Genomic DNA, 14,858 nt, shown 5'->3' with positions numbered 1-14,858 from the left:
CCTTTGGAAGAGCAAGGTCCTCTTTTCCTTTTGAGCCCTGTTTCTGATTTTTAAGCTATTTACACGGAATGATTCCTTCTTTATGCCAACTAAATAAGAATCCCTCTAGTTAAGTTTTAGGTACTATCAGATATTTCCTCAGGCTCCAGTGCCAATTCCACTTCCAAAAACTAGATTTCTTCCATCCCAAACTTAATCTGGCTTTTTATGGTCAGTTCTGTGAACAGTTTATCATAGTCCCTTTGTTATACTGTCTCCTCATTTTAAATGCAACTGATCCCTGAAAACAGTATTCCTTGTCCCCAACTTTTAAAAACTACTACTTTTTAATATCATCAACTCTCTAAGTTGTAGTCCTTTAAAAAAAATCAATATCACTTAGCTACAGAATAGCCTCAAACATGTTCTTCCTTAAAATATTTAAAATTAAGTTTCATGTTTATACAGAATATTTTTCTCTGATATCTTTCAAATTACAATAAAAGCTATCCATGGAAATGAAGTTGGATTTATGATACGTACCCCAAAGTTGCAAATGAAGAGCATACATATTATTTTAAAGTCTTATGTATAGAACAAGAGCTTATCATGAACAGAATTCTTATGATGACTCTTTATGGAATACAGAATTAGTACTTACATTGTATAATTCTAAAACATTACAAACTAGACGGGTTAAAGAAACACGTTAAATAGATTATATTTAATATTACTATCCTATTCTAAGCTTCTTCAACAAGACTCAAATGATATTTATGTTTCACTTTTAAAGTTTCAGGATGGGGTGAGAAAAGTAGAAGAGGGGAAGAGGAGGAGGAAGAGGAGGTTGAGGAGGAGAGAGTAAGCAAGCAAGCAAGCAAAAGAGAGAGAGAGAGAAGAGAGAGAGAATGAGAAAATACAATCAACTTCTTAATCGTGAAGGAAAAAAATAGCATCATGTATTTTTTCCAGAGCAATGGGTGGAGGAAGACTGACAACATAACTTAATAAAATAATACGTTAACTTACATAATCATGGAAGGCTTTTGCTTCACTTGAATGTTCACATGTTTCTCGTCTTTCTGGAGCTGCACAGTACAGATCCCAAAATACACTAAAAAAATAATGATGGCAACATTAAGAAAACCAAGTAAACCAAATAAGAGATGACAATTCCAAATATAAAAGGCACTTCATTCTTTCAAAAAGTATGTTTTCTGCTTCTGGGACAATATTTTTTTTAAAAGATTTTACTTTAGGTAAGGATCTCCACATAATGACAGGATAATATAATAATTTTTTTCCTAAGGAACCAGAACTATGTTTTAAAATATAACTGTCACTCTTAATTATTTAAATAATTAAGTGATATGACTGAAATAATTATAGTACCATTTACAACTCTCCCATGAAGAAAAAAATCATAATTTAATCAATAAAAAAGTGGCTTGTTAATTTTTTTTCCAAAATAATTCTGATGCTCACTTATAAGCTAATACATTGATTGACTGGTAAATCACACTGGTTAAACAAATGGTCTGGACATCCTTCTATTTATGAAATTAGCAGTGAGTAAGGGATCAGTAAAACACGTTATCAAGATTTTATTGTTAATAAGCAAAAGCAATTATACTTGTGAGTTGAATTATTGTTTTTTATTGAACACTTCCACTCTATAGAAAGAAAATACAGGTATGAGAGTAGATTTTGGACATATCTGAGCAGAATTTTTTTTTATAAAATGGAATGGTTGGAAAAATTAAATCCTACAAATAAGCAAGGAATAGACATATAGTAAGCATATTTTAATATCCTCAATACTATAATTAGCTAACATAAAAGCTTAGAATTAATACATAGTATTAAGAGACAGCAATTGTCTGAGAGCATAGGTAACTGTAGTAGAATAAAACCTGGTAATCTCAACCTGTAGTCTTTGTTTTGACCATTGAAAACTCATTTAAGCTTTCATTTTAGAAGAAAACATTCTAAAGGCCTTATACAATTAATTAAGCAAAATTACCTTAAAGTGAAAAATATGTAATATTGAGTACTTCCATTTATTTACTTTTGAGTTTCTATAAGAAGCAAAAAATATCCGCAAAAGGCAAAAATAATTTAAGCATATTTCAATCCTTTTGAGAAGAATAAGAGCAGTTAAAACCACCTCCCCAGTGCCTTTTAAAATTTAAAAATATACTAATAAATAAAGTAAAAAAGATTTGAAGTGTAAGAACTATAGTTGTACAGGAATACATCTAAAAGTTTTCCACCTGGCTCAGATGTTATGAATTACAGTATATTGCAATTATTGATATCCCATATTCTAAAAAAGATCAAAGTTCTTTAAAACAAAATCTTATAATGGCAATCTTTAAATTATAATGTCCTAATCATAGATTAGTGTTAGCGACATTATAATCACCTTTATATCTTTTTTAAATTCCCTGATTTTCTAGCAAATACCCTAAATATACCCTCAAAATAATCCACTATCTCTTTTAAAAGCTAGCCATATAAAATGGAATAGGAAAACTAATAATTGTTCAATAGGATCTAACCAAGTTACTATAAAAATAATGCAAATGATTATTTTATTTACAAAGCAATAGCATAGCAGGTAGGGCGTTTGCCTTGCACGTGGCTGTCCCGAGTTTGATTCCTACACCTCTCTTAGAGAGCTCGGCAAGCTACCGAGAGTATTCCGCCCACACAGCAAAGCCTGGCAAGCTGCCTGTGACGTATTCGATATTCCAAAAACAGTAACAAGTCTCACAATGGAGACGGTACTGGGGCCAGCTCGAGAAAAACTGATGAATAACAGGAGGACAGTGCAGTGCTACATAACATTTTAAATGTTAAAAGTTTAAATGATGACAATTGTTTAGTTCTAGTTTTACCTGAAAAGAGTACTAGCAAGAGATTAAAATTTACAAGATCATGATTAGAAATAATAAAAACAAGTTACAAAAATCAATAATTTTATGGTATGCTGACAACTGTGTATTTCAGATACATGTACTCTTTGAGGGAAGGAGTGGGGTAGAAGTCGAGGCCACACCTGGAGGTGCTCAGGGCATATGCAGGGATCACTCCTGGTGGTTCTCAGAAGGAGAAGGAGAAAGAGAAGGAGAAGGAGAAGAAGTGCTTAAATCAATATACTAACTTAGGCAACTAGGAAAGAATAAATAAAATCTAAAACTAGAACAAAATAATAGAGATTAAAACAGAGCAAAAAGTAGATGTAAAAAGAAATAAAGTAAAAAACAAAAATAATAATTAATGAAAGTCTGTTTCTTTGAAAAATCAACAAACTCAACAAATCTTTAGTTGGATGTACAAGGAAATGACAAGACTCAAATTACTAAAGAATACTTTAAAAATTCAATTTAAACAAAAAAAAGAGGTGTAGTAAAGTTGCAAGATACAAAATTAACATATAAAAATTTTGCTTTTATAAACTAATAAAAGATCATAAAGAGAAATTATAAAAAATCTCATTTAAAACTATCAAAAAGAATAAAATACAAATTAAACTGTTGCAATAAAACATCTATATACTAAGAACTGTAAGATACTAATGAAACTGTGAAACTGAAGACAAAAGTGGAAAGATGTTCCATACCATAAGATGAAAGAATAATATTTGTTAAAATACCCATACTACCCAAAGTAAACTACAGATCCAAAGAAATCTCCTCCAAAGGGAGAAAATATATTAAAATTGAACCACAATTAATTTAAAAATAACAGTAAAAAGCATCGCATATCTTAATTTTAACTATATTACAAAACCATAATAATCAGAACAGTATAGTACCAACTTAAACACACACACACACATGCATGTATATATCTACTGTTTTCCAATGGTGCATGTATATGTGTATACACAGAATATTAGTACAGCACTCCAAAATAAGGTACCACCTATAGACTTTTTGATAAAGGTATAAAACCATTCAAAATAGAAAAGTTGACCATTTTTTCAAAACATTTTATTAGGAAAACTGAGTATTGCTATGTGCAGAAGAAAGAAGTTGGATTTTCACCTATTACAGTAACAAGTCTCACAATGGAGACGTTACTGGGCCCGCTCGAGCAAATTGATGAACAACGGGAGGACCATGACCGTGACCATAAAAAAATCAATTCAAATTAAGCAAGAGCCTAAATGTGAGGTTTAAACTCTTAGGAAAGAATATAAGAGAAAAAAATCTGAATTCTTCTGCAGTGTTAGTAGAAATGTGAAATGGCAGAGCTACTGAGGAAAACCAGAGGAACATTCCACAAAATCGTTAAAACAGAATTACTATGTTTATCTGACTTCAGCTTCTGCTATTATACCCCAAAAAACTGAAAGTAGGGTCTCAAGAATATTTTTTACATTCAGGTTTCATAGCAGCATTATCTACGGCAGCTAACATATGAAACCAATACATATGTCCATTAATTGATAGAGAAAATACATTACATCAATACAATGAAGTATTATCCATCCTAAAAATGAAGAAAATTCTAATATATGCTACAATGTGGATGAATTTTGAGAATATTGTGCTAAATAAGCCAATTTCAAGATGATAAATACTGTTTTGATTCTTCTTATATGGGTTTCTTAGAGTAGCCAAAAACCACAGAGAAAATGATGGCTGTCTATCACAAGGAGAAAGACAAAGTGGAAGTTATAGGTCATTGGCTGCAGAACTGTTTTACAAAATGAAAAGAGTTACAGAGATGGTAATAGTTATGGATGCACAATTTACAAATGTAATTAACAATATTTAACTACAGACTTAAAATTTTTTAAAAAATGGCTAAGATGACAAATTTTTGTTACATAAATTCCACATATAACAAACTCACAAAAAGTTTAGTCATTATCAGCCCTGTTTCAGTGCCATCTTTTTTTTTTAATCATTTTTTTATTAGTGAAACACCATGAGGTACAGTTATAGACTTATAAATTTTTGTACTTGGGTTTCAGTTATACAATGATCAAGTACCCATCCCTCCACCAGTGCCCATCCTCCCCCACCACGGGTCCTAGCATCCCTCCCACCCCCCATCCCCCCTCACCCCCCACCCCCCGTCCCACCCTGCCGCTGTGGCAGGGCATTCCCCCTTGTTCTCTCTCTCTTCTTTTGGGTACTGTGTTTTGCCAGAGAGGCATTGAGTGGCAATCATGTTTGGTCTATAGACTGCTTTTAGCATGTCTCTCCCACCCTGGGAGGGTCTTCACAACAGCCTTTATTTGGTGCTCTCTTCTCTATCTGAGCATCTTTTTCACCAAGCACATGTGGCTGGCCTTCAAGTCATGGAGCAAAATTCCTGGTACTAATCTCAGCCATTCTTGGGTGTTAGTCTCCCATTTTGTTGCTTTATGTTCCCCAGATGAATGCAATCTTTCTGTGTCTATCCCGCTCTTTCTGACTCATTTCGCTTAACATGATACTTTCCATGTAGTACTACTTGTATGTAAATTTCATAACTTCATCTTTTCTAACAGCTACATAGTACTCCATTGTGTAAATGTACCAAAGTTTCTTTAACCAGTCATCTGTTCTCGGGCACTCAGGTTTTTTCCAGATTCTGGCTATTGTAAAGAGTGCTGCAATGAACAAACAATTGCAGATGTCACTTCGATTATACCTTTTTGCCTCTCTGGTGCCATCTTAAAGTGTCAAAAATAACAAAATGTTCTTTTCTGTTTAAGTATAACCCCTACTCCATCATTTTAAGTACCATACCACTAAGGTCACAAGAAAGGTCTGAGACAGCAAAAATAAAGAATACTCATAAAAATAAGATAACTTTTCAATTCAAAAAAAGTCTATGAATGAAGCAAGTTCCATCATTAAGTTGATAATAATTAATACCTATTTTATGAAATTTAATGCATAAAATAAAAAATTCAGTTTTATGCCATGATATTCACGTCTTAAACATCATCTATTGTACATGTACATTCATGTTCTTATAAAAAAAGTTATATTTCAAACGCTTTTCTTTTCTAGAAAATTCAACCCATGTTGAATCAGACAGTATTAATCATGCTATCATTCTAATATTTGAGAAAAATTTACTACATCACAACAGCAACAACAGTGCTGCACTGTGGTCAAGGCACATGATTTCTGTCCACATTCTGCAACTGACTCTAGCTTGGCTCTGTGGGATAGCAGACAAATTGCTAAACCTATATAGTCTTATTAAGTAATTTAAAAAATTAGAGGGTAACTAAAAGCCTTCTTTAAACCTTCATATATTAAAATTAAAGCTTCTCAATGAACTGAATTATTGACTTTAGGTGTAATCTCTAGTCTAGGTGCTTGGGGATGTTACTAATGTGAGGTACCACTCTGTGTTGTATAAAGATTGCTTTCAGAAATTTGTTATTGAATTTACACATGAAATACAACATGGTAATAAATATTAAAAACTAATCCTGGTTTTAAAAATAAAATAAAAGCTTCTACTTTCCCATAATAATATTTCTAGTTTGCATCAAGTTTCTAATCTATGTAGTATGCTATGACATATACTAGACAAGAAAAATATAACCCAAGGCTCCAATATAACCCTGGCTCCAAAATCTAGCAATGAGTTTAATTTAAGTATAATTTAAGTGAAAATTATACTTCCAACTCCTTAAGGTTCCTAGGACCTTCCTAGGGTAGGTTCACCTAGAAATTACAGCTCACATGCTTATTAAGGTATCGTAAATCCTCTTGACAAATGCTTATGGGCTGACGGTATGACAATGCAAATTTATCCCTATGAAATAAGACATATCTCTTACAAGAGAAGGGATCAAACTTTTTGATAGGAACGGTATGTAGCAATACATGATTTGACCTTAGTTGGGGGAATTTCACTGATATGCTTTAGTAAGCACTTCTGATAATGCACTAAACTAGTTCCTTGATTCCCAGAATACAAGGCAGAAAATCCTCCTTGATTCCCAGAATGCAAGGCAGAAAATCCTGGATCTCCATAAACAATTGACTTCCTTTCTCTATAACCTGAGACTCTTCTGGAAAAGCACTTTTGAATTCCTTTAATTGCCACATTTATTGAACTTAAACATATCCTTGAAATGTGATGGGCTTATCATAACAAATAATGCTCTATATAAAGAATTTATATAGACTTTTCAGGTTTAAATACTCTCTTTACTGCTAAGGAGAAAAAGTGAAAGAGTTGCATTCCGTATTTTATAGAGGAAGAGAATAACAAAGGAAAAAAATAGAGAATCGACAAAGAAGCAAAATCTTGCAAAATAGTAAAGTATCTGTTACTGTTATCTATTATTATTAAAACATTTTCCCCACATAAATGTAAGGGAAATATAGGACACCCACATTTAGACTTCCTTCTCAAGTACTGTTTTTCCTTCAGTTCTAAGAATGTGAGCTGAAATGACTTAGCTAACTGTCAGAAACTCGAGGGAACACAGAAAGCAAAAAAGTCTGTCAGAGAAGTCTAAAAGGTAAATAAACACACCAGATATGCCTCAGAAGATAAGATGCTAAGAATTATATAACCTTTATGCTATTGACCAGATGAAGGACAACCTGAAAATAAAAATTGAAAGAAGGGGCAAAATAGACAAGTATAAAACAGTATTTTCAGAGGAGCTGGCTATTCATTATAAATTCAAACATTAATAACTAAGGGAATAATATATCGTTAACTGACCCAAGAACATTTTAGCAATGAATGTTGTAGCATGGTAGCACCGTCCTCCCATTGTTCATGGATTTGCTCGAGCAGGCACCAGTAATGTCTCCATTGTGAGACTTGTTACTGTGTTTGGCATATCGGATATCCCAGGGAGCTTGCTAGGCTCTGCCCTGCGGGAAGGATACTCTCCGTAGTTTGCAGGGCTCTCTGAGAGAGACGAAGGAATAGAACCCAGGTTGGCTGCATGCAAGGCAAATGCCCTACCCACTGTGCTACCACTCCGCCCTAATGAATGTTAGTTACTTAAATATCATATTGAAAGAAACTCTTCATAAGACGAAGGAGGGTTTTATATGAAATTACCTCAGAATTCACATGTACTTAAATGTGTATACTTATGCTTAAAAAATGCAGTCATAACTTTTGTCCATTATTGGGACTGGGAAGATAGTATAGTGGGTAAGGAGCCTGCAATGCAAGTGCATTACCCAGGTTTGATCCTCGGCACCTCAAATGCTTCCTCGAGCCTGTCAGGAGTGATTCCAGAGCACAGCACCAAGAATAAGACCTGAGCTGAGCCATGTGTGGCCAATACCCAATCCCAAATTGCCAGTTATCACAAAATTTTCACAAATTTTGGATTAGTAATGAATTGATAATTCATATTTTAAAATATCAACCAGTTAATTTAATAAGTATGTGCTATGCTCAATCATATACTAAACATATTGAATAATCCTCCAAGTGATAGACTCTTTTTATAGATAAGGGAATTGAGGTTTACAGAGGTTAAATAATTTGCCTAAAGAGTCAGACAGCAGAAGAGCTAGACATAAACTTTATACTGTTTTGCCTTGCTATGAGTACAGTATTAAGCACTACTGCGTATGCCTTGTTCTGGGTATGGGAAAGTTCCTACATTCTGACAGTGTCAGCTGCATTAGCTGCCATAGTAGGTGGTAGTTATCTGTCCCAGATTAGACTGCAAGCACCTTGTTAGCAGATCTACACCCCAGTCCTCCTACCCGTTTCCTGAGAACTTTACAAGTAGTAACCAGGGGTGATCCAGGGGTCCCAAAATATAGATAGCTCAAAAGGCTGTACTTATGCACAAGGACTCAAATTCAATTTCTGGCACCCCACCCCCAACACTTCCACCCATAGCCCAGTAGTCCCTGAGAGCTGCTGTGGTGACCCCCAAGCACCACTGGACCTGAGCAGCACTGTATTTTCAGACCTGAAGTTCTGGGCCGAGTATCACTCATCCTGTCTTGGGTTATCAAGCACTGCTGTGGGGCTATAAAGCAACCTCTCCCTCAAAACTTCAGTAAAGCAAAAAGGCACTGACAATATTCTAGAAAAGTCTCACAGAACTAGCACAACCAAAAAAAAAATTCTCTCTTAAATATGTAAAATTTGCCTCAATTTTTTTCTAATCCTTACCATTGAGAAGATTTCAACAGCATTTTTTTTATAATATCTTTCCTTCACCAAATTTCTACCTTCATTCCCCATTCCTCTCCTATCTCTCAGACATGGTTTGTCTCTCTTTGTAGTGTGACTACATCTCCTCTCTGCTTTCTCTTGGCTATCCTTTTCATCTCCCTCTCAATATGATTATACTCTTCTTACTACTAAGCTATCACCTACGTAGCCCTACATTGCAGTGTAGTTCCACTAAAATAAATAATCATACATCACACCTATTACAGGGATGACACACCAGATGAACAAGAACCAGCCTGTCAATGACAAACATTATACAGTTCTAGTGAGCCAGTTGACTGGTCCTAATGCTATTGATTTCATATGGGTCCTGGCAATTCTTAGCTATACCCGACGTCACCTGTTAACCCCAAAAGTATTGAAAGTGCTCGCGTACTACAAGATTTGACTTTCCACTGCCAGATAAAGCTGAACTCTCATGACAATCTTGACTGTTGTCTTACTTTCTCTACAACTCCATATATATTTAATTTCAGGATATCTATATAAAGTCCTAAAGATATTTCAGAGCACGTTTTATATATAAAATTAAATAGGACGGGGAGATAGATCAGGATGACTGTCTCAGATACCAGAGTCCGAATTTGATCCCTGGCACTGCCTGATTCCCCCTTCACCTGGTACCACATGGTACAGCCCTGGATACCACTGAGCAACACCATGTATGACACTAGCATCACGGGGCCCAAGCTTTGAGCTGTATGGCCCAGCTGTGATATCACTGGGGGTAGTCACTGAAACCCCTGAATACTGCTTGGGAACTACTCCCTGCTCCAATTAAATTTTAAAAATAAGATTAAATACAGGACCAGGGAGATAGTACAACAGGTAGTGTGCTTGCCTTGCATGGGGCCAATCTGGTTTTGGTCTCTGTCATCCCATATGGTCCTCTGAGCACCACCAGGAGTAAGCCCTGAGCAGCACTAGATGTGGACACCCAACCCCACCCTGAGAAAGAAAGAGAGAGAGAGACAGAGAGAGAGATTAAATAGAAAACATGACATCATTTCTGCTTTTAATATTTTAAGAAGGAAGCTTTTTAAAGCATAGGTTTTAAGATTACACAAATCTAAAAGAACACTGAAAGGAGATTCTTGGCATTTCTATTTCTGAAATTCATGGTAGAGTGGAAACTTTTATCAAAAAGCAGAAGCAGGAAAGAAAGTTCTGAAGGGGATTTGACCCAGGTAAAGAAGATCAGCAAGTGAAAAGGCAGCTCAGATAGAGAAGGGACCACCAAGTAAAGGGTGCTTAGAGGGCCCACTTGGGATGGGAGATGCATGCTGAAAGTAGACTATAGACCAAACATGATGGCCACTCAATACCTCTATTGCAAACTACAATACTCAAAAGAAGAGAGAGAGCAAAATGGAATGCCCTGCCACAGAGGCGGGGTAGGGGTGGTGGGACGGATGCTGGGACCATTGGTGGTGGAAAATGGACAATGGTGGACAGATGGGTACTCAATCATTGTATAACTGAAATGCAAGCACAAAAATTTATATGTCTGTTACTGTACCTCACGGTGATTCACTAATAAAAAACTTTTAAAAAATCATCATGAGAAGCATAAAAATACTATAGCTCTGAGTATATTACAAACTAGGAAAGCAAAAGGAAATGATACAGAAAGTCACATCAAAATAAATAAAAATAAGTTCCTCAAAGTAAAGTTTAATACTGTCCTCTATCCTACAGTAAAATAAAAATAATCTGCCTGGGGCCAAAGAGATAATACAGGGGGGTAGAGCCATTGCCCTGCAGGCCACCAGGAGGTTTAAAACCCAGCACTGAATGTGATCCTCTAAACACCTAGCACCATAGCACCACCAGTAGTAATCCCTGAGTGCAGAGCCCAGAGTAGTCCTGAACACTGCTGGCATGGCTCCAAAACAACACACCAAGAAATTACTGCCTTCTTCCCAAGGTACGTGTATATCTCTGCATGCACATTTTTCTTTCATACATCTTCAACTGTTCCCACTCTTTCTACCTCTGCCTATACATATAAACTCAAACCTCTTCTATTTGAAAAATACAAATTTAGGACTCTTCTGAGAGAATATCACACCAGGATAATTCTTCAGCTAATCAGTAACAAAATGCACTTCTTTAAAAAGCTCCTTGCATTTTTAGTCTAAAATCTTCAGATGCGTTATAGGACTTCATAATCTGGCTTTGCTTTTGTGTCTAACCTTACATTCTATCACTTCATAGTGCTGCACCCACAAATCAAATGAACTGTCAATTCAACTACCTGTCATTCTTTGAACACATGATCAACCCTTATAAGACTTTACACTAACTATTCTTCACCCATACATGCAACGTAGTCCAATCAAAATGCCAAAAAACTATGTTGTGTACATTAATAGCATTTATAGGAAACAAAAAAATCAAGTACTCTTGAAAGCTGGAGGACTATGTAATACCAAGTATAAGGCTAAAGTAAGTAAGACTATGAGCTACCAGAAAAACAAGTAAACACATCAATGGAAAAGAGTCCCTAAATGTACCACATATATAGAGATAATGTACTTTTGAACAATGAAGAAAAGATAATACAAAATAAAAAGACAGTATCTTCAACAAATGTTTGAACTGCTGGATATGTACCTGCAATAAAAATAAAAGCAGAACCAAACACAGACCTTATTCTTTGACAAAAATTAACTGAGAAGGCATCATAGTCCTTTAAGTGATACATAAAATTAAATAACTCCTATAGGAGATAACATAGATGTGACCCTGGTATAGCAATGATATTTTCAGCTACAGCATTATAGGTGTAATCCATGAATAAAATAATTGATTAACAGTACTTTGCTGAGGCTTCTGTTCTACAAGGAACAATGTGAGAAAAGTAAGAAAGACATACATTGGGACAAAGTATTTGCAAAAGACACATCTGATAAAAGACTGTTTCCCAAAACTTTTTAAAAAAAAGTAATCTAATAAAAATGGGCAAAAGAGGGAGCTGGAGCGATAGCACAGCAGGTAGGGTGTTTTCCTTGCATGCGGCCAACCCGGGTTCGATTCCTAGGATCCCATATGGTCTCCCGAGCACCGCCAGGAGTAATTCCTGAGTGCATAAACCAGAAATAACCCCTGTGCAATCCCTGGTGTGACCCAAAAAGCAAAAAAAAAAAAATGGGCAAAAGACTATTCACAATAGCCAAAATCTAGAAACAACCCATGTGCCCAAGAACAGACTACTGGTTAAAGAAACTATGGTACATCTACACAATGGAATGTTATGCAAAAGTTAGGGGAAATGAAGTCATAAAATTTGCTTATAAATGGATGGACATGGAGAGTATCATGCTAAGTGAAATGAGTCAGAAGGAGAGGGACTGACATAGAACGATTGCACTCATTCGTGAGATGTAAGTAAACATAATATGAGACCAATACCAAGGACAGTAGTCAGGATGATTGAGCATGGTCGGAAGCCTGCTTCAAGTGCTTGGGGAAAAGGCACTTGGGGTAGAGAACAGACCACTGAGATAAAGACAGTTGATCACTCTGGTAAGAACTGCATGCTGAAAGTAGGTAAGGGAGCAAACATGATAACCTCTCAGTATCTGTATTGCAAACCGTAATCTCTAAATGGAGAGAGAGAGAGAGAGAGAGAGAGAGAGAGAGAGAGAGAGAGAGAGAAAGAGAAAGAGAGAGAGAGTGATGCTGGGGGAGGGGGGTAGCAAGAGGGAAACTCGAGTCATTGGTGGTGAGAAACGTGCACTGGTGGATGGATGAGCGTTGGATTATTGTATGACTAAAACCCAATCATAAACATCTTTGTAACTGTGTATCTCTTGGTGACTCGAAAAATACAGATTTTAAAATTTTAAAAATAAATTAAAAAAGATGAAAGGGAAAAATGGCAAAAGGATGCCAGAAGAAATAGTAGTGCAGGTAAGCTGCTTGCCCAGCATGCAACCTGCCTGAGTTCAATCCCTGGCATCTTATATGATACCCAGAACTCCACCAGCAGTGAGCTCTGAGTGTAGAGCCAGGAGCAAGTCACTGCCAAGTATGACCCAAACCCTTTCTGCCTACCGAAAAAATAAAGGGGGTGGGGGGCAGACACCCACCAAAAAAAGTATGTAGATGACATAGGTATATGAGAAATTTCTGTACCTTCCATTCAATTTTGTTGCAAACTTATTCTGAAATAAGGTTTTGTTATTTTTGGGGTTTTTTGTTTGTTTTTTCTTTTCCTGGTGGGGGAAGGATGGGCCATATCCAGCAGTGCCCAGTGACTGTTCCTGAGCCTGTGCTCAGGAGTAACCCTGGCAAGGCTTGGGTGACCATATGTGACAAAAATGATTCTGAAGATAAAGCCAGGGTTGGCGTCATATAAGGGAAGCCCCTTACCCCCTGTACTATCTCTCTGGCCCTTGAAAGAGTTTTGTTTTTGTTAATCACGTTTCTGCTCAACTCAAGGTCCTAATCATGGCTGACTATACACACTGATTTAGAAAATAACTGGGCAGTTTTAAGAAAGAGATCTAAAGCTTCTCATCAGGTCTCAGAGTGACCAAACTCTCACTGGTTCATATAGGTTTGAAATAGGCACCTAGTAAGTATTAGTCTTAGAGGAGAGAACTAAAAACATTAAAAATGTTATACATATGTATTTTTCACTGTTACTTTTGGGGAGAGCAGAGAGAAGGGGCAGAACCGGCAGTGCCCAGGGCTTACTCTTGGCTCTGTGCTCAAGAATCCATATGGTCCTCTGGGCTCAGGGGACCATCTTGATTAGCAAGGATTGGACCCAGGTCAGACATGTGTAAAGGAGATGTCCTAACGGCTGTGCTATCTCTCCTGCCCCATGGTGACATTTAAACAGAATAAACAGACTGAAAGTATTTATGTGCCCAGTATTTATAATTTATATTTATATTTATAATTTCATTGACCTCATAACTAAGTAAAGAGTAACTTGTTTAATAATGAAGTCCTAAAAGAAGAACTCTGAGGAATCTAGCAGTCATAGAAAAGGGAAGCACAACATCAGATTTAATCAAATAACTGAACTTTCTGATAGCTATGACCAAATGCTAATGACTGAAAGAAATTTTTTTACAAGTACTCAGTGAATGTTCAAAAACCATCTCGAATATGAGAGCATGTTAAATTCATTAGAAAGAAAGTAAAAAGGAAATGGAGGCAAGAAATACAATTAATTCTAAAATGCAAACTTAAATTGACTTAATAGTCCATCAACCTACTGCAGACAAACTTCTGAAATAGTTCATTATACCACTATGTTGGCCCTTTGGAAGAATCCAAAAGATAACATGACAACAGAGAACCTTTACTCCCTCAAGCAGTTACATATTTACAGTCCAGAGCTGGACATGAATACACACTATGTCAAAGAAAAATTTGACTTTTAGAATATTCCACATAATCATGCCTAGGAAAACAGCATGATGATGAAGCTGAACTATAACAAACCGTTGTCCAAATACAGGAACAACTCTGAACCAAGGGACTGCACCTGCTCCTGCCTTTTGTATGTAAGACAAACAAGGGAAACCCACAACCACAACTGACCAAGTGCGGTTGCACTCATCATGGGACTTCTAGAAAAGCATGTTTTTATGATAGAGATTTCAAAGATAATGAGCATTAAGTAATGTGCCAAGGAAATTAGGTACATCACACTTGAAGAGATATTC

At 36.0% G+C, this 14,858-nt stretch overlaps 1 protein-coding gene across 4 annotated transcripts in view; it reads right to left on the bottom strand.

The window, feature by feature from the left end:
• The window catches only part of SSBP2 (single stranded DNA binding protein 2), a 295,259-nt gene that overhangs the window by 173,585 nt on the left and 106,816 nt on the right, over window positions 1–14,858 (bottom strand). For all 4 annotated transcript variants that reach the window (XM_056112616.1, XM_056112617.1, XM_056112614.1 and 1 more), the window contains exon 4: window positions 1,009–1,093. In XM_056112616.1, coding sequence (XP_055968591.1) covers window positions 1,009–1,093 — 85 coding nt within the window. The remainder of the gene's footprint in view (window positions 1–1,008; window positions 1,094–14,858) is intronic.

This window comes from Sorex fumeus, unplaced genomic scaffold (assembly GCF_029834395.1).
Source record: "Sorex fumeus unplaced genomic scaffold, SorFum_2.1 ptg000018l, whole genome shotgun sequence".
Taxonomy (NCBI): domain Eukaryota; kingdom Metazoa; phylum Chordata; class Mammalia; order Eulipotyphla; family Soricidae; genus Sorex; species Sorex fumeus.
Note: the sequence above shows the minus strand (reverse complement) of the source record. Positions and strands in the feature narration are given on the sequence as shown.